General features: G+C 33.1%; 1 protein-coding gene across 1 annotated transcript in view; it reads left to right on the top strand.

Annotated features, from left to right (window-relative positions):
• The window catches only part of FSTL5 (follistatin like 5), a 710646-nt gene that overhangs the window by 119568 nt on the left and 569288 nt on the right, over window positions 1-21790 (top strand). The window contains exon 3 of the mRNA XM_046657076.1: window positions 5982-6015. Coding sequence (XP_046513032.1) covers window positions 5982-6015 — 34 coding nt within the window. The remainder of the gene's footprint in view (window positions 1-5981; window positions 6016-21790) is intronic.

Raw genomic sequence — 21790 nt, 5'->3', positions numbered from 1 at the left:
AAATAGCCAAAGAATCCTGAGAAAAAAGAATAAAGCTGGAGGTATCACACTCTCTGAGTTCAAAATACACTACAAAGCTATAGTAATCAAAACAGCATGGTACTGACACAAAAACAGACACCCATATCAATGGAACAGAATTGAGATTCCATAAATAAACCCATACATTTATGCACAGCTAACTTTCGACAAGGGAGCAAAGAACATAGAACGGAGAACGGAAAGTCTTCTCAATAAATGGTCTTGGGGAAACTGGACAGCCACATGCAAAAGAATGAAAGTAGGCCGTTATCTTACACCATACATAAACATTAAGTCAAAATGGATTAAAGGCTTGAAACCACAAAACTCCTGGAAGAAAATGTAGGCAGGACATTCTTTGACATTAGTCTTAGCGGTATCTTTTTGAATATCATGTCTCCTTAAGTAAGGGAAACAAAAGAAAAAATAAACAAATGAGACTACATCAAATTAAAAAGCTTCTGCACAGCAAAGGAAACCATCAACAGAATAAAAAGACCACCCATCAACTGGGAGAAAATATTTGCAAAACATATATCCAATAAAGTGTTAATATCCAAAATATATAAAGAAATATTCTTTTTAAAATGTTTTATTCTTTTTTCTTTTGGTGAGGAAGATTGCCCCTGAGCTAACATCTGTGCCAATCTTCCTCTATTTTGTATGTGGAATGCTGCCACAGCATCGCCTGATGAGCAATGTGTAGGTCAGTGCCTGCGGTCTGAACCTGCGAACTCTGGGCCACTGAAGTGGAGCACACAAACTCAAGCACTACACCATCAGGCTGGCCCAAGAAATATTCTTAATACTATCTTCTAGAGTGATAACATTCTGCTCATTTAAAGGACTAGCAAGCTGTGCATTGATGTTATTTGGCCACACTCTGGTTTGCCCAGATGCTTTAAGGACATGACATCTTATTTTTAAAGCTGCTATATACCTCAAATTGAATTAATTTTACACTAGCTTAGCTAAGTTACATTTATGTTCTTTTTAAAAAATCTATTTAAGAGATCATATCATACAATCATATTTCTTCTGAATCTGTACTTCTGCCCAGCTTGCTTTTGCTATACTTTATAATACTGTCTGCAAGGGTAATTGCCCACTTCTAACACTGAGCTCGATTTCAGGGAGTCTGTTTAAGTAATTAATACAACACTTTGAGATTCTTCCAAGAAATAGTTTAATACAATGTAAAACATGAATGGTTTCCTATTATTTAGTTTTGATACTTCTCCAAAATATATTTCTTAAGACAAACTCACTATATTGGAAAATCTTTTGAAAGAATATCAAAGTTGAGTTATAGATAGACATTGGCATTCTGCTATCATGGAGAAAACCTGAGCTTTCCTAATGTAAGAATGTTTTTCAAATGTATCATGTGCACAGGATAACAAATCTTTCTGACCTCTTATGAGTTCTTTTGTAATGAAATAATCACAATTTTTCCTTAACATTTCCTCATTAAGAAAATTGACATTTAAAATATGGACTAACACTTTGTAAAATAAAGTTGAGGAAAACATATACTGCCAGGTGGAATACTGCAACATTTTAGTCATAGACTCAAGTTGAGACATTTATTACTTTGAAAATCCTGAATTATGCATATCATTCTCTACTGACAAGGTTGTAATATGAGTTTGGCAGAGTAGTTTATTCTTGTTTCCTCCTTACTTTACAAGTCTGTTTCCATTCTTCCCATTAAATTAATTACTAATTTGTTTTCTTTAAATACATGCTTCTTAAACATTTCCAGTTTGTAGAATATTTAATGATGTTTTCATTGGTAATTTATAATCATGTACAATTATATAAATAGAGAACTGGGTTTTAACAAACAAATATAATAAAATATATCAGTGAGTGTTAAGTCTATTTGACTCTGATTAAAATAATGCTAAATCACTATCACTACAAATTTATGATGGCAAACTCAACTAGGATTTCCATAATACCAAGCTATCCTACTCACCTACTTTCACAAAAACTAGCACATTTACAATCTCCTCTACTCCTTCAAATTTCTGACAAACCACTCTACCCCACCACTCAGCCGACTTCCCATCTGTTATATAAAGAAAGTAAATCATCACAGATTGAACATGTTCAATTCATCCTCTCAAACCTACAAACCTCCTGCATCTATGCCATGCTTTTTTGGTGCCCATCTGTTATATTACAGGAACTGGTTCTCCTTCTATCTAAATTTTGCCCCCATTTATGATCTATGTCATATCCACCCTTGCAATAACTTTATAAAATCAGGCATGTCATCTTTCCCTTTTATCTTAATCCTTTCCATTTCTAATATGTATCTCTTATCATTTAGACATTCTCAATACTCACCGATATAAATAATATATTATAAAATTAAACAAAAAGAAAAATGAATAAAAATAAACACAGTACCTCTATAGACTTCACTTTATTCTCCAGCTGCACACCATCCCAGGCTTTTCTTTCCTAGTCAGGTTTCTCCCATTCCATTTTTACCACTTCATACATTTCTCTATCTCTTTCCTTCCTTGAATAGCTTAAATTTGACTTCTACGTTCATACACCACCACAAAAGTGTTTTCTCTAAGTCATTAATTCCATCCATGTCAACAAATCTAATAGGCATTGTCTTAGAAATAATTGTACTTGACCTTTCAGAAGCATTTTATACTATTGAAAATTTTCCTTTTACATAATATATTCCTTGGGATTCTATGATTCTATTTTCTCCTGGGTGTTTCTCCTATAATTTGTCTATCCCTTATTTTCACTTATTGGCTAATTCAACTTTATATTTTTCTTAAATTTTTTCCAGTACTCAGTTCTAGATTATTCAGCTCTGCTATGTATTCTCCAGATGCAGTACTGATGATCTACACACAGGCTGGTGATTGCTAAATTTATGCTTGTCTTGTTGAAATATTTCCCATGAGTTCTAGACATTTTAACTGTCTGCCTACTTTCCATCCTCATAGTGATAATCAATGTAAAGTCAAAGTCAATATGTTCAAAAATAAAACCCATGAAAATTTCAGACTTTTTATCTCTTAAGAGATGGAATAGACAAAGATGACTCTAAGGGTCTGTGTAACTAAAGGATGGAGAGATGAGGAAGACAAGAAGATGGCCAAAGAAGTAAGAGAAGATCAGAAGTTCAGTTTTGGACATGACAAGGGGGCTGTCATTAGATATCCAAGTAGAGATGTCAAAAATACAGTTGAATATGAGTCTAAAGTTCAATGGTGAGGATTGGCTAGAGACATAACTTTGAGAGTCCTTAAGAAAAGAATGACACTTAAAGCCAGAAGACTAGGTAAGATGGCTGAAGGAATGAGTTATGTGGAAGAAAGATAAAGGCTCAATGTCTAGGAAATTAGTATTTAGAAATTGAGGAAATGAGGAGGAATCAGTACAGGAGATAGTACAGCAATGGACAGACAACAAGAGAAATATTCAGAGTGGAACAGTACTAGAAGGCCCGTGAAGAAGGGATAAAAGTATTTCTTTTTCAGCCACCTTTCTCATTTTAATTAGAGGTAACTCCATCCTTTCAGTAGCTCAGACCCTTGCAGTCACCCTTATCTGTTCTATATCTCACACCCAACATGTATTGTATCAGCAAATCTTGCCAGCTTTAACTGATATTGCAACTCTACTTCTACTGCACTGTTCTATGCCATTATCACCTTTCACTTGCATACCACAAAACCCTCTTTTCTGGTCCCCCTAATTTTTTCCATGTCCTGTTCAACCTATTCCCAATGGTCAGTATGATTCTATTTGAATGTAAATCAGATAGTGTTACTCCTCTGAGAAGAAACTTTCAGTGTTTTCTCAACCCTCTCAGTGTAAAAAACCAAAACTTAACAAATGCCGCAAGTACAATTTTATCTCACCCCTATTGCCTCTCTGATTGCATTTTCTACTAATCTCCCCTTACTCAGTCCTGTCTAGTCACAATGGTCTCCTTCATATTTTTGGCCATTCCAAGACCTCTTGTACGTCATGAAATTTGCAATTGTTTTTCTCTTCTAGAACACGTTTCCCCCAGATACATGCTTGGATCATCCTCTCATCTCACTCAGAATTTTATTCAAAAGTCATTTTATCATTGTAGACCTATGTAAAATTATAGCAACTCACTCTAAAACTCAGATTTTTATTTTTGAGGAAGACTAGCCCTGAGCTAACATCTGCCAATCCTCTTCTTTTTGCTGAGGAAGACTGGCCCTGAGCTAACAACCTTGCCCATCTTCCTCTATTTTATATGTGGGACGCCTACCACAGCATGGCTTGCCAAGTGGTGCCATGTCCACATCCAGGATTCCAACCAGTGAACCCCGGACCGCTGAGAAGCGGAATGTGTGCACTTAACTGCTGCACCACCGGGCTGGCCCCTAAAACACATATATTTTTTGTATTTGAGCAAGAATCTCTTTCCCCCACTCACTCACCTTTCAGGAAATATCTATTATCATTCAAAGCACTAGAGTTAAAAGAACCCCATTCTGAATATCACTGATTGATATTTCCTTTTCTAAATAGAACTTAATATCATTATTGAGTATGTTTCATAAGGACATGATTTTTTTCTGTTTTGTTCATACCTTATAGCCTTATCACCTGGAACAGTGTCTGGCACATAAAACTGGTCTATACGTATTTGTTAAAAGAATGAATGACTAAATGAATGAATGATTGGCTAAGGAGGAGGAGAGAGATACAGAGAGATTTTTTTTTCACTAGCAATTACCTCTTTGGTTTTTAAGGCTGCTTGTCCTATAATTATGAAATAATATATTTTTAAGACATGTGATTTATATTTAAATTTTATTTTAAATGAACATCAGATACTCTAAATTAAAAATAAATCAAAACTGAAAAAAAAATCATTTCATTAACAAAAGACAGTACCAAATTCAAATACAAAGGCTGAAGAGTTAGGATAAGAGAATTAGAACACAGTCTTAAAGTCTAATAGAATCATACATTGCGTTAACTGGCTGAATAAATATAATCTGTTAATATGCACTTTTATTCTCAAAATCTGCCTATGGAATTAATGCTTGCAGCAAAATAAGTTCTTCATTTTTTTTACTATAGTTATAAATTTTACCAAAATTTATTGGCATTCATACAATTCTGCAGTTCAGTCTATACATACATATGTATGTATGTATAATTGCCACTTTTTATTAGAAACATATTTCAAAATTATTTTTAGTGTGAGACCCTGTAACTTTTAGACAGAGTAAACTGTGCTTGAATGCTTGAACATTAATTGAGAAGTTATAGAGTGCTCAATTTCTACTTAAAAACTTTAAAGCAAGCTAGTTCTTTTGGGGTTGCCTGGTAACTAATAAGGAGTATGTCAAATTGATAGATAGGTCTGACTGAAGCAGCCTTTGAATAAATAATAGAATTGTTGTCAACTTTAGCCTTAGAGAAGTGAGACATGGACCAATTCTAAGTTAAATTGAAGGGAAGATAGTTGAAACATCTTTTGTGTTTTTCTTCAGTGAATTCTCCACTGTTTGCCCTTAAACTTTCTCCTTTACCAACAATTTTTGATTAATGTAGTGATGTTGAAAGCAAATTCTGAAGACATCATTCAATATCTGTTGGAATTAACTGGAATGACCTAAGGCATTTGAGCCACATGATAATTTATTTATTATTCATTAATTATTTGTTTGTTTATAAATCCATATTTATATAATGTATTGGTTTCTTAGAGAAATTTATGTCCCCTAAGAATGATTACTACTCTGATAAAAGATTTGACATAGTATTTGTTAAGATGAGAACTGTGTTACAATGATTCGTGGGTATATGTACAACAAAACATTTTGACAAGTCTTTAGATATAGTTATACTATAGATATAGATATACTTTATATCAGGCTATTGATCACATACTTACAGATTTTGACCTATTTCTGTTTTAATTCCAGCAGGAAAAAAGTCAAGAAAGCTCAAGAATCAAAGGTAAGAAATGACTGTTTTAAGATCATAGTTTCAAAAATTCATGTAAGTATAGAAAAAACAAGATTTGATGCTACTTTGAAAATAAAAATGAGAAATAATGAAAATTCAAAAACGTGTGTGATTTTGAAGCCACTGTGAGCCTTTTGGGAATTCTCCAAAGCCAATGTGGATTCTCTATTGAAATTTCCTTTCATCATATAGTGCTTTTGGAAGCTTCAACACAGTTTTCTGTTTGTTCCCTGAATTGTTCTTGTGGAATTCCTCCACCAACCATTGTCCATAAGAGCTGGTGTTCTGTCACATCTATGATTCAGTGGATGAACCTTTTCAAAATGTATCTCATGAAGAACCATTTATAGTCACTGCTGTCTCATCTTATTTTCTATGAAAAAGCAAGAAACATTTATATATTAAAAGTTGACGTTAGCTTTTAATATGGCATAGGTAACTCTAGTTGGACATAGGGAGATTCTTTTCTCCATAAAGACATTCTTAAGTTTGAAGTTTACTCATTGAGATAATAAATTATTCTAGGTAATCCTTCAACAAAGCTTTCCACTAACTTTTGTTCCTCCTGATCATAGTGATGGAACTTCACAGATTTTTCCTGGGTTAATTCCTCTGGCCTCTCCATTTAGATGCTGGCACTTCTTATTCTACACTTTGGACATACTCGCCCACCTATCCCTCCCCAAATATGTCCTAGTACCAAGCCTGATTGTGGAGTGAAGCACAATTATGCTGTTTCTTTCCATCCTTTTTGCATGGGAAGATGAGTTTATTGTGTTTATTTTTTTCAGAGTTCTACAAAAATAAAAAAAATAGCTGAGGAGAAGTCACTAAGTTTGTGTGTACTGTTGAAATGAAGAAAGGGCATTTAACACTTCTGAGGCTCTCTAGATTGACGATACCATTCTTGCTTATTTATAACAAGTCAAAATAGAATCTTCTCTGCACATTTACCTGCAACTGACTGACATAATTTTTTTCCATGTTTGGTCATCTCTGAATGTCTGTATTACTGAAGAATATGAAAGACATACTTTTTTATTTTTCTACACATATTTTATTCAAATAAATTATGTAAGACTGCCCGTCTAGGGCTTTCCAAACTATCTGTGGTCTTTTTCAGAAAACTGAAGTAAGGCTTGTTATTGTATATGAGAAATTATTATAGTTATTTATCCTCAAAACACTCATATTAACTCAAATTTTTATGCTTTTCTGTTGCAAAAGGGAATTTCTATTCAGAGATGTGCTGTATGATGTGCATTTAAATAATATATGCATTTTAAGCACACTGAGTGAACATCTTCCTTCTCATGAAAGGTACTAGTGTTTCAGCTTAATCTTAAATCATATTTATAATTCTGTTCTGATTTAAATAAGTTTAGTATATCTTTCTTCTTGATGCTGTATTGCCTTGGGGTGCATAAATCATATCATCTGAAGTAGTAGAAATTATGTTTTTCCAACTGCTGTCTAGGAACATGTTTTCTTTTATAATGCAATAAAACTTTCAAGATGATGCTTGTCACTTCTTTCACTGTTCTTGGCTGACACTTGGTTCAGAACTCTCACATTATGGCTTCTAGACTATTGAATTGCAAGTAAATCAGAGATATATGGTTACATTAGGACTTGTTGCCAAGCTCTACTTAGAAGAACCCTATATTTTTCTTGACTATTTATGAGAATCTTCTGGAAAAGTTTTCTTACCGGAAATTAAGAATGGGCATTTAAAAATGTTTTTAAATATCAATATTAGGAGGAAAAGAAATTGAGTCATAAAAGCAATAGTTTATCCACTGGTAAATGATAAAAATTTTGAAAATCAAATATTGGACATTTCTTAACTAATTATTGAAATGGGAACTATGACCTTATTTGATACAAATCTCATCTAGTAATTTTTTAGACTTCCTGACTAATTGGTAATCTTATTTGTTAGAACATGTTTACGTACATTGTCAGAAGTGTATGCAGAGGAAGTCTTTAATCTTCTAATTTCCTGCTTAAATTCTTTCTAATTCTGTGCCTATTTCTCCTTGTAAAAACAATCCCAACCTCATGATACCAGTGACCTGAAATTACATTAAGGCACCAAGCACTCCCTGAAAATCCATCCCTCTTTCCTCTGTGTACAGAGAGATGTATATTGAAATGTTTAGAAACTTACAATTCACTCTCTAACTGATTGATTATTTGGCACTTGCACATGCTCTTATTCTAATATTGCTTTGAAATACCATAGAAATCCATGCTTTTACATATTCTAAATTATATTTCTATGGAATCTAACTGGCAAAATGAGCTTTGGTTCAACAGCAGTATGCCACTAGATTCTCAATTGATTTTTGTGTTTAGATTGCCTATTGTTAAACGAATTAGAGCCTAATCTCCATTTGTAACACAATTTTGAAGTTTACAATGTTTAAGATATCCTCCCTTAAAGTTGCATCGAAGATTAAAGCAGGAAAAAGAAGACAGTCCTACAGGTTTGAAAGAAAGATCAACTATTCGGGAAGCCATATTTCACACTGTTCTTCAATGACATTACAGATATGTTAAAATAGAGTACATCGTGGTTTAAAATCCATTGATAATTTTATAAATATTATTAGGAAATAATCTCCTTTGAAGAATAGTTCTAATGTAAGAAACACAAAAAATCAATTATCCTCTGCCAGTATTTCTCAGGGCAGTATTTTAATTTGTGATTAGTTTACTCTTTTACATTTAAGAGCATCTTTAGAATGCTCAGTGATGAAACAGTAACAGTTTCTAAGGAAAATTTAAATGATTTTTGCTTTAAAAATTCCATCAACTTAGTTATGTTTTTAATTTCCAAAAATAGTTTAAAATGTTTACTACAATTGAAGGATAATATCACCGTGGAAAGTGTGCGTATGGTTATGCTATAGCATGCTCCTGAGTATCTGCTTTAGCCTCGCTCTGTCGATAAAAGAATGTTTGACAGTTCGTTCACCAAAAAGGTCCAGTAGCTTTTATCACACAATTTTCCCCTTCTCTTTTTTCCAGCGGATACTCTTGGCTCTTCCCATCAAGAAGTGATAAAAATTAAGTATGTTCCCCTTTCATTGCTAGTTCTATTTTGGTTGAGACTTTACACTTGGGAGACACTGAGGATTAAAATTAGCTCTCTAATGGTCACTTACATGTTATTAACACTCATCTTTTCTTAAATATCTAATAGATATCAGACACTGTACTGAGCTTTTTACATATATTATCTCATTTTAATCCTCAAACACACGCTATTAGATAAGGTTTAGCATTTAAACATGACAGCATTTTGAGAAATCACATGCAAAGTAAATATCATTTTTGTTCTATTTTAAAATGGATAATATTTTATTTAATCAATTACCTATTGTACATTAGGTAAATTTAAAATACTGTTGTTAGCAATGCTTTTTACATTTTCATGAGTTGATATTTGTGAATTTTATTATTTATGTGTTATTTTTATTTAATGGCATGGTTGCAAGTATTTTCCCTACTGCCAATTTATATAAATACTGCTCAATGCTTTGTAACTTTAAGAAAAAAATAGATAATAAATGTGACATAGTAATGTTCTAAGGAACATATGTAAGAATTGTGCCAGCTTGGTCACTAAATACTTGTGATCTTTGATAACTGACTTAACCCCTCTACAAGTAATTCCTCTTTTATGGTGAATATTAGCCAACATATCCCATGATATCAAAAGTCCTTTATATATCTGAAATTCTGAGGCTTATACTTCTGTAAGGAAGTGGGACAATGCCATTATTACAAACATTTATCCTTCAAATCTACAATTCTCAATAGATTCTACATGGAAAATATGTCATGTACATTTATGTATATGTAAATGTTAAGTCGCACAATTGTGCTCCCTGTGGAACATACATTCTTATCTACATTGAACCATAAATAAAAACGTTGTTAATACCATATCTAATCAATTAAAGGTGTGTGTTTGGGTCAATAAATGCTTTTAAAGAACTGTGGAACCTGCAGTCTTTATACACACACACAAGTGCACAAAGGCATATACACACAATTTTCTATTTATTTTTATACAACTATGGGTTCAGATTCTCCTTTATTTCCTACATCTCAAAATTGGCAACTGAGAGCACTGAACATCATCTGATATATATAGGGATATATACATATATATATGTATATATAGATTGTATGAATATTCAGAGAGCTTTTCACTAGAATAATCTCACAGAGTTCCTGAGGTTAGCTCACTTCTTCAAGGTCAAGTAGCTAGTCAGGAACAGTAACGGATAGGAATAGATCTTTAAATTCTCGTTCCTAAAAGCCATTGGATACATTACGTTAATAAATGAAAATATTGCGTAAAACTGAAAGATGGTAATTTATATACATGAGCCCTTTATGAGACTTTTTGTCTAATTGTTGTATGTCTTTATGTTTAGGAAATAACATATAGCTAGTACAATAAGTAATACCTGAAATGGAGATTCTTGCCATTATGTGAATTTCAGAGTCTCTCTATTTTTAATGGATTACAGTATCATACACTATGAATATTAGGTTCTCTGGTATTCTGTTCAGAACACTATTGCTGAGATAAATTATTGTTTATAGGATTTATGAAAACTGTGGGTTCTGCCTATCTTATTCCATGGTTATAATCCTTAGGAAGTCCAAACACCTAAAAGACCAGAAAACTCAACCTCTAGAAAATGTCAACCAAAGGATTTATAGTTTTGTTTATTTGTTTGTTTTTGGCAACCGTTAATGCTGGATAAACCCCAGACAAGTGTATTTATGGCAGACTTTTGACAATAATTTTTAAAAAATAATTAAATACCGTAAAAGATGTGAAGGAACAATAATTGTTTTATATACGTTTTATGCCATAGCGATTGCATTATATCAAAACAATTCTATTTTCACTCTACTTGTTTTATTAAAAATGCACCTTTGAAATTAAATGGGGGTAAAATGTATTTTCATGGGTAATTATTGATTATCTTGCAGCAAAATATCAATGTTATATGTAGACAACTTAGTGTATGATTGGCAATTCTTTAATTACTAATATAAGCATCTCAAATATTTCAATCGATTTCACTTTACATCTAACTTAACTATATGAATATAAATTGGTTGTTGAGTAAGAAATCAATTAAAAATGTAATTCCCAATTATTATGAACACATTGTCAGATCTTCCGATTTCATTAGCTGACATCTGTTCCATTTATGATCTTTTACTATTTTAAAATAGTGATCATATCTCTTTATGTGAGTGATGTTTTTGTGATAATGTGAGTGAGTTTTTGAAATAAAAATGATACTATACAGATGAAAATTCTGGAAACCATTATATACATAAGATAGTAATTCTTATTTTGACAAATTTTCAAAAATATAGCAATTTAATTTCTTATTATAATTTCATAAAGGAAAAATAAATTAATGGTAATATTTTCACTATAATCTAAATGGTACCCACACATACCTCATTAAATAATTTTCAAGTAGTGTAGATTTCAGTGTATGTAATAACTTTTCTCTAAGAATTAAGATAAAATTCATCCTCCATTCTTTAAAAAAAATCATTTAAACAACTTGGTACAATTTTAGGCGATCTTGATGCATGTCCTCCGGCCACAACAAACAGGAAGACAAACATCCTTCTCTCCCTAATAGTGCCTTTATCATCAACCAGAAGAGGTTTCAAAAAGTATCTGATCACGTTTCTCATTTACGCCAAGAAGGACACGATTTATGTTATGCCAAACGCATCATCTTCCTCCGCCCTTTTGCGTACATTCTCTAGTCTTCCAAAGGATACCAATACACCATCTAATCCAATGGGTCATTTATTTTAGTTCCAAATGATTAATTTTACAGCTCTCTTTGCCCACCAGGAGGCAGTGCTATCTAAAAGAAATCAAGGCACGAGAGGTGTGATGATATTGGGAAAACAATCCAGAGTAACTGGATTTAATCTTTTAACTAATAAATTAAATAATGATTTAATGCTGTGTATAATATCACACGAATATTATTCAGACTTTTTTTTACATAATCCAATATTTTTTTTTACCTGTACACTAACATCTCAATATTGATATTTCCTTCAGTCACCAATAATCTTTTTATTCTAAACTTTTAGTAGAGTTAAATGGTTTCCTGAAAAATTTTTTAAAAACATTCCATAAACTGTTTCCTGAAATAGTTGAATGTCATGTTTCAAGAAATATCAAGTAATATTAACCAAAATGTGTTTGATGGCTTGATGAAATAACTTCGCTTATTTGCAATGGTTAGCTTTTGTGAAAGAGCGTGGTTCTTGAAATGGTCCTGCGAATGTTACATTCTTTTTGCAAAAGTCCCTGTTTTGTGTGCCAATGAGAAGTTATATGGTCTATCAGTTTTCCTTTTTGCTTAATCTCCCCGGGCCACTTTAAACATGAAATTTGACTTTATTAAAGAGATTATGTTTACTTGTGTTTTTTAAATGTGCATTTCTTCCTTCTTACCCAAGATCTTAACCTTTAACATAATAATATTTAAGTGTTTTGCAAGTTATTTTAAATTGTTTTTAATTATGAAGGATATAAATTTTATACAAAAAGGATCTGTAACTCTGTAAGTGATATTACACTTACTGACTTCTAGGAATCAAAGCAGACATATATTTTTTTGTCTAACTGCGATGGATTAGTTAATTTAGAGTTTTACCTATTATTACAAAAACCAAATAATTTTTCTGTTAAATAATTATAAGATGCATTTCATAGTTTTAACTCATTTACAGGTAACTTTTTTTTTGAATTACTTAGATAATATGATGTAAATGTTTTCACTGGAAGAAAATGCATGCCATTTTGCTAAAATTAATACCATCGTTTCCTTAAATTGTTGGTGTGTGGAATCCTTATCCATTGAACACTGGAAAATAGGGGAAAACTCCGGTCAAATGTGCACTGTGATATTGCAAAATTTCTATATAATCCTTTAGTGATGCTTACCTTTGCCTCATTAAGCATTTCCGTTGTATTTGACCAAGGATGTCCTTCCCCCACCACCTGCTTTTCAGGAAACAGCTAGTATCATTCAAAGCGCTGGAGCTACAAGAACCACATTCTGAGAAGTACTGATTTATATAACAATTTTCAAGATGTATCATTTGGTTTATACTCAGCACACTTAGGCTCAATTATTTTTCCCCCACTTAAGAACTTTTAATCTCCTTTCTCACCTATAATCCATATAAATATAATATACCACACAGAGCTGTTTTAAGGATTAAGTGAGATAAAGAGTATGACCCTTCTGAGTGAAATGAAAAGCTCTTGGTTTTGTGAGTTCTTATTTCAATATTTTTTGAAATATCTTTTAATACATTTTTAATACATCCATTGTAGAAACATAGAAACATTGTAGAAACATATTTACAGAAAAAATAAGCTTTAATTTCATAAAATGTTAAGATTAGAGGTCAAGACATGATAACTTTATTTTGCCTCATTATTTTACATAATTCTGTTATAATCCACAAATTTTCAAAACTTGAAGACATTTGACCTACTGATATTAAATAACCTCTGTGTACTGTCATATTTATATCTAGACTAACAGTATTCTTATCATGTCCCTACCATGATGCATGCAGATTCATAGAAGAAAAGAATAGTCCAATGCAGTCGACACTGCTTTGAACATAAACATATCTAGAAAATTATTCTTTGGGAAGTACAGTGTTATCAAGGAGTACTAATTTGTGATAAATTAAAAAAAACAAAGCCACATCTAATTTAACTCATTAATTATCAGTTAACTACTGTTACATTTAGAAATACTGCTTTATGCCAGAAGTTTTGTGGTAATGTTGGTCTGCCAGAAGAATTCAGAAAAGGAGAAGATATGATAAGTTCAGTTGCATCAAATAATAATGGGGAGGGCACCTGGGAATGAACTCTTGGTGATAAGCCTTTTCACTTTATAGGAAGACAAGATATTGTCTAGAAGAATGGGAAGGTACGGGAGAGATGAGGAATAAGGGAAAATATTCTAGGTCATGGGGCGTTAGTGGATTACAAATGTTCAAATATTAATGTTAAGCTGATGAGAAATAAAGGATAAATCAGAGTATATAGGAGAATAAATTCAAAGAGTAATTTATAACTAGGAAAGTATCACTAGCAAATTTGAGGACAGGAGTAATGCTAGTGTGAAGAGATTGCACAGGCTAGATGGAAGACTGATGTTGATTAATTGGTACTGCATTGAAAAGTATTGGGAACAAGCCAAGCAGTTTTCCAATTTAACAAGGTGCAAGGAGTTTTTGCAATCTCTGAAATTATTGTTCCATCTTTCTCTGACAACAAACAGAACAAAAGCTAAAACCTGCACAATGATCATGAAATCAGTTTCTTGGTGGTTTAGCACTCAGACTGTAGAACCAGAGTAAATTTCAATCCTGGGTCTACCACTACATATCTGTGTGACTAAAGCCAAATTACTTGACCTCAGTGTACTAATGTCCTCATCTGTATGAAATATGGGTAATAATAGTTCCTTCTTGATAGGATGATTGTTTTGATGATTAAATAAGTTATTTAATTCAGAACACTTTGCAAGAACTCTGCAGGGTCTGACATTTCACCTTCTTCACAAACTAACAAGTGAGGCTCACAGTTTCCTGGATGCTGGCAGAAGACACAAGACTCCTGTATCAGAGACAATGAACAGTTTATTACTCACAGTCATAGCAATAGCCAGAGTACCAGCATTTGTGCCAGATCACACAGGGCCATGAGAAGAGGACCAGATGATGCCTGTGCTTGCAGCATTTTGTGTTACAGGAGAGGAACACTCTCCTCCCTGGCCCAGCTTAGGAATCTCAAATATTTCATAATGGACAGGAAACATACTTGACATTTACTCTGTAGAGAGACATTTTCTTTATTACACTTGATAGTAAACATTCTTGCCCTTTGCTCCAGAGGGAGACACTTTTTTTACCTTCCTAGGATATTTACTACACTAAATCCCTAAAAAGAAAGTCTGAAATAAAAAACAGTCAGTGTCTTTTCTCTCAAGGCATGCAAAAATGCAAGAGACCCATAGAGAATTGTCTCTAAGAGCACTGAGAATAGTGGGGGGCACAAAAAACCCTGCTCAATAAACATGTATGATTGCCCCCACCCCACCGTCATCATCCTCATTCAGAGAGGTCTTTTCTCTGGTTATTCTCTGGAGTGCAAGAGAATGTGGAACAAAGCATCTGTGGGCCTCTCCTGTTTACAGCCTTTCTGTTGATGTGTCGTGGAAGGCTAAATGTTTCTGAATTTGCTTCTAAGGTAAAAGAGCTATATAAACATATAAGCATATAGATAGATGCATACAGAACCACATATACAATATTTTTTTCTCTCCATGTTAATGCATGGTCATTTAAAAAGTCAAACGACTTCAGAGAGTTAAAAATAGTAATTAGAGTAACTCACAATTTCCGTGTAATTGATAAGTGCCCTGCATAAGGTGTTTCCTTGCTTTATCTTGATTTTATATAAATGAATAGTTAGCATTTATGAGTACTTCTTTATTGCCAAGTCTTCTGCTAAGAGCTTTCCATGTATTATCTTATACACACTCAGAAGAATTTTATATACTAACAAGAAAGTAAATTTACTGATAATCTATCTAAAAATGATCATGATTGCCATTTTGATTTATGCGAAATCAAAAATTTTTATATATGCATATATTTTTGCAAAAAACCTTCAGTATTCTTCTTTCAGAAATGTTAATGCATACCTATGTTTCTCAAAAGTTTACAAACAGTTAATGGTGGATGCTGTGATTTGGTTGACTCAACAACTATTTCAACACTAATTAACATGCTTTCTTTTTACTGACTTTTTACAAACTCTAGAAAATTAAAAGTTACATCTACATTTCAAGATTCCCTTGCAGTTAGCCTTCTAGATGTGTTTTAGGTTTCTCCTATCAGATTAATGCAAGTATGGCCTTTTATGAAATTCTTTTTGGAAAACAAGCATGGTTTGGGGACAGAAATTTTCCTTTTACAGATAATGGCAAAGGCAGCATAGTTCTGAACCCAGCAGCTGGAATGACAGCTTCCTTACATAGTTCATCCTGAGAATGGCGGAAGCAGTAAGAACTATGAGATTCCTGCTCTGTGGTGGGGTTGTAGAAGTTCTAAGAGCTCAGTAGAGAGCCCGTTCTTTAATCCTGTGAACTAAGTTCTATACCTCTTAATAAATATTTTTACTTAAAATAGTGCAGATTCTATTGTCTGTAACAAAGAGCCTTGGTTAGTGCATCAGTCCATTCTAGGACTACAACAACTAGGGATCTGTATGGAAGAATAAGTAGAGAAAGGATTATGAGAGATCTAATTACCACATTGTTGGGAAGGACTCCAGGAAGGAAGCCTGTCTGCAAGGCTGATGCAGGCAATGACAACCAGGAGGTACAAGGTGTTAAGCCCAAAGAGTAGAGCAAACACATGCATTGTTCAGGTACATGTTAAAACCAGGTTGTGCTATCTATCTTGCAAACGTAACCATAGGAAATTCTTCAGCTAGACCTGATGATGATTGATACAGTCACTTACTCAAACTTTTGGGTTGACCATCAACTATGTGTCAAATACAGTTCTTGGCACTAGAGATATAGTAGTGGACAAAATGAGGAAAAGTTTCTGCCCTTCTGGATCTTAGATAGCATCTCCTAAGAAATCTGACCATATCACAGGATAGTTGCTATTTTCTAAAAAAACAGCTAAAATCCCATGAAAAGCACAGGCAATTTTTCTTCCTTACTCCTCCCCTAACTATCCCCTTTGTCTACTTTACCTCAGTTCCTGTCTGAAACATTCTAAGACACTGGTACTAGAGGTTGGTGGAGGCAGGCAAGTAGATGGAAGCTGGTAAATCAGAATCCATGCAGCATACAATAGACTCCATCTTTGAGAGGTTAGCATTCTGCTACCTGTAAATTACCCCCCAAGCCTTCAGATCTTACAGAAGAAATAAGTTCTGATTCTGATTCTCTTAATCTTATCCCCAAATCTCTTCCCAGTGGTTCAGAATCATGGTAATTAAATGGTAATTTTCATGAAGTAATTCTCATGAATCCACAAAAGGAAAGGACTCCATGTCCTCTATTGGCCCTGTTTGGTCTTCATCAACATTCTATCGTCTCAGGGAAATGAAGCAGCAATGCTTTAACAAGATGACTTGGAACACACAGCAGTCAGACTTAAAATTTACCCCCAGAGTTATCATTACTTTTCTGGGTTTTCTGGTGTGGTAATTCTTCTGCTTTATTATGCAAATTTCTATTCTCTCACAAGCATGGTAGGACTTTATTGTTCCATTATAATTTTTTTTTTCTTTTTAGTAAGGAAGATTGGCCGTCAGCTAACATCAGTTGCCAATCTTCCTCTATTTTGTATGTGGGATGCTGCCACAGCATGGCTTGATGAACAGTGTCTAGGTCCACACCCAGGGTCCAAACCCGCAAATCCTGGGCCACTGAAGCTGAGTGCACAAACTTAACCACTATGCCACCAGGCAAGCCCTCCATTATAATTTTTAATAAACAGTGTTTTAAGTTATCCTTAAAAAAAATCTTGGTGTGAAGGCTATTATATGTAAATATAATGTTAGTTTAAAATGTTAATGTATTATATGCAATATTATAAATTATATGATCTATATGATAGATCATATAATATAGCTTATGTAAATAACAAAATGATACTATCACAATATTATGTTATCATGGATGTGACGTATTTTCTGTTTGTGTATTTGTTTTGTTGTTGTTATGCTTGTTGTAAAGGCCTAAAAGGAGAGCTGATATACATCAATTCTTGGCCATGTACCACACATCTATTTTTTCCTTTCTTCAGTTTATTATATCTATAAAAAAACTCTGAAAAGTAGACACAATTTTTATGTGAGGAAAATGAATCCTGAAGGTTAAGTAACGCACCAAAGATTATACAGCTAATAAATGCTTGAAGCTTAATTTAAATAAACTTACTGATTTTACTTGGGATTGTTGTTCTCCTAATTATCTATATGCATCCTATTGCATGTATGATATAGTGAAATCTTTCTAATTTGGGGTAAGTCTATATATGAGAATGTGCTCATTGTTTGCAACTACATAGTAATCAATATAAACTACATTGTGTCCATTGCAAGATGGAAAAGTCCTGTGTCCTCAAAAAGTGAGTACGTAGGTTAATTATTTAAATGTCAGAATCCCAATGAAAAACGCATGCTTCGTAGCTAATAAAAATGTGAAATAGGTGGGACTAATTACATGGGAGAAAAACATAAACCTTTGCCCTAAAATAAATAATTTAATTGTTTTGTGATTTGAACAAGTGAAAGTTAATTTTATTTATTTCAAACATCAATTATAAAATAAACAAGTAAAATTAAAACGTTAAATTACCTTTTATAAGGGGCCTATAAGGCGGTAGTCATTTGGTTCAATCTGCAAACAGCACATGATAAATATGTGGCAAAAAAGCATACTGTTTAATAGAAATGCTTCTTTGTTTTTTTTTCATTTGATGAGAAGTAACTTCATTCTTTTCTGCCTGGTTAAACAGCGTCAAAGAACAATGCCATGTGATGAAGAGTCAAACTGCCTGGGCTAAATTCTGGCTTAAACTCACTAGCCATGTGACTGTAGGCAAGTTACCTCATTAGTTTGAGCCTTAATTTTCTCTTCTCTAAATGAGGTACCACCAAGAGCACTCATCTAATTGGGTTGTTGTGAGGATTAATTATGATTACACATAGAAGAGTTTGGAACAGTTTCAGCACATAGTTAATATTCAATAATGTTAGCTTAAATACTTTTAATTTACTCAGTGATTTTACGTATGAACTAAGATTTGGGGAATTGTTTAATGACTATGTAATGAATTATCTTAGATGGAAGCAGAAAGATATCTGTAGTAAGGCTAAGGATACCTTTCAACATCAGTATTATTCATAGCATTGAACTTAATCATCTATTTTAACAAATATTGAATTTAATTTTGACTAAACAGATTTACCTTAAATTCATTTTGTTCAATAACTTAAGTAGTTTTATCCAGAGCATGAGTTTATCCATAGGACTTGTGTCCTATGACCCTGGCTAATCAAAAGATGAATGTGTAGGGTTACTTAATCAAATTTTTAAAAATGTATTAATCACATATTTTTAAATTTCTCTATAAATTTTCCAATTTATAATTTTGGGATTTTTTAAAAAAAGATTTTCTTTTTAGGGTCACATAAGATAATGAATGTGATAACATATGACAGTACTTAGCATATTACCTGGAATCTGATAGGTATGCAGTGAATGTTGATTAAATCTAATTAGATTGCAGTTTATGATGTATGTGCATATTTGTATATGGACAGATATATGTTCATATTATATATAATATTAACTATCATTATTCACAATAATTTCCATAAGCTTACATATAAAATATATATTTTGAATAAATTTTTATATATTTATATATATACTTAGATATGTAAAGAGATAAAATTAAATTGCTTTCCACCTTTGAAAAGCTATGTATTACAACACACAAACACACACACACGAGCACACAGAGTTTCTTTATCGTAAAAATCAGGACTTATCCAGTTTTTGTCTCTCTATTAACACCCTGTCAAATGCCTTCTTCTTAAAAAGTGTTCAGAAAATATTTGTGAATAAATGATGACTGAACTAGACGACATATTCAGTTACAAAATGTCAGTGTACTTTCACATGAAAGCGTTTAATGCAATCCATGATGGATTATTTAGACTATTGCTACATAGAAATGTAATATGTTGTTTTCTCTCAAAATTGATTACTTTTACCAGTCTTCTATGTTTAGACAATAACAAAGATATTCCTTTTCCGTCATTTTTCAAACGTATAATGTAGGAAAACCATATGGGATAGCCTTTATTAACTTTTTACATTTATTGTCATACATAAAATTTCACTTAATTTTAAGAGTTGAGGGTCATAAATGTGGAAGCACACATTTTCACTATGAATTAAAACAATTGATATCCGGATCATATGTTATGCCTCCCTAAATTTTTAATGAATAACATACATAAATTGTGATAAGTGCAAAGTGTTTTCATTTTATAAGAAGCTTTAGGGATTATACATGTATTACCAAAATTCTATTTTCCCCAGTTCAGGAAAAGTATGTGTCATATTATAAAAAATGCCAAATTTCAGATGTGAAGAGAAAGAGCTTTCTTCACAGCTGACTGACAAAGTCAAATTTACAGGCCAAAAAATTTTGAGCAACATAATCAAAGGGCTATAGAACCAACAATAGGAAGTTGCTTAAGTCTTTGATTAGGATAAATGTGTGTAGATATGAGTAGGTTAATTACTTCAACCATGCAATAAATATGTGGGCAATATAGACTTTTAACAGATTGTTTACTTGTTTCCATGTTTTGTTACTAAAAATATCACTCAATATGGAATTGATGGGGGTAGTTAATGAGGAAGACAGATTTATCTAGACTGAAATGAAAGAAGGAAAAATGTGTCGCACCCTCACGCTGAAGTATTAACTGAGGAGGACAGAGGAACAGGAACCGGGTCTGAGCTCAGTTAGAATGCTTTCTCTAGCTTTCTGGAACTTGAGAAAGAACACTGAGTCAGCAAATGGCACTGATTTTTCTTACTTTTTAATTAAAGAAATGTAAACCTACTGGACACAAACACAAGAAGATATTATGTGTGTGGATAAAACAAAAGTATGGTAAGCTAGCTTTAGTGTCAACAGTGGTGAAGGGAAAAATAATCTAAACTGCATTTATGGTTTCCATGATAGACTAGAATACATCAGCACGAACATCTTGCCATTATTCAAGAATTACTTTTACCCAATATGCTGCAAAATAAGAAAATAATTATCCACAATTAAAACAATTATCAAATTACCGTCATCAATTAACTACAGTGTTAGATGTCAATAGGATTTTTGGAAATTAAATGGGAAACAATATTCTAAGCAGGTCAAACCTATGAAGATTGTCTCAAACTATACTAACTTGCATAGTCTTGCTTAATTCCTGTTTTAAACAGGTCCGACTCTAAGGTTTATGGGACCTGGACCAAGACTACAAATAAAGTACTCCACCCATCCCCTCACACTCCTTGGTTTTCCCTCCTCTTCTGTTACACATATATGCATGCCTTTTCCATTGTTTTACCCCTGGGGAAAATTAAAAAAGAAAAAAAATCTGCCCTGAGAAGTGACCTGTGCAGGTCCATGAAGCAGGCTCAGCGCCATTGTTAGGGAATTCTGGAGTCCAATTTCCCTGAGCAAGGCCCAGAAGAGAGCAAGGCACAGACTTGGACTTAGCCCCATGAACTGCTGACCTTGCCAAAAGGGGAAGAGCCAGAGGAGGGCAAGGGCTGGGGGGGGGCCTCTAGAGCAAGGGGCTCAAGGCAGGAACCCTTGCAATTGAGCTATCAGGGCCTATGGTGTGCAGATCACATGCCAGATGGTCTGTATGCTGTCATGATGTAGACGATGGTGATGATGATGATCATCATCATCATCATCATGAAGATTATTGTCTAGTCCCAGTCAATACTGCTTGAGAAGGTATAATGAGTTGGAAAATACCACTTAAGAAAGGTACAATGAATAGGGAAATTTGCACTAGAAAAAGCTTAGAAAAGGGGACCAC

This window comes from Equus quagga, chromosome 3 (assembly GCF_021613505.1).
Source record: "Equus quagga isolate Etosha38 chromosome 3, UCLA_HA_Equagga_1.0, whole genome shotgun sequence".
In the NCBI taxonomy this organism is placed as follows: domain Eukaryota; kingdom Metazoa; phylum Chordata; class Mammalia; order Perissodactyla; family Equidae; genus Equus; species Equus quagga.
The sequence above is the reverse complement of the archived record's forward strand: the minus strand, read 5'-3'. Positions and strand labels throughout refer to the sequence as shown.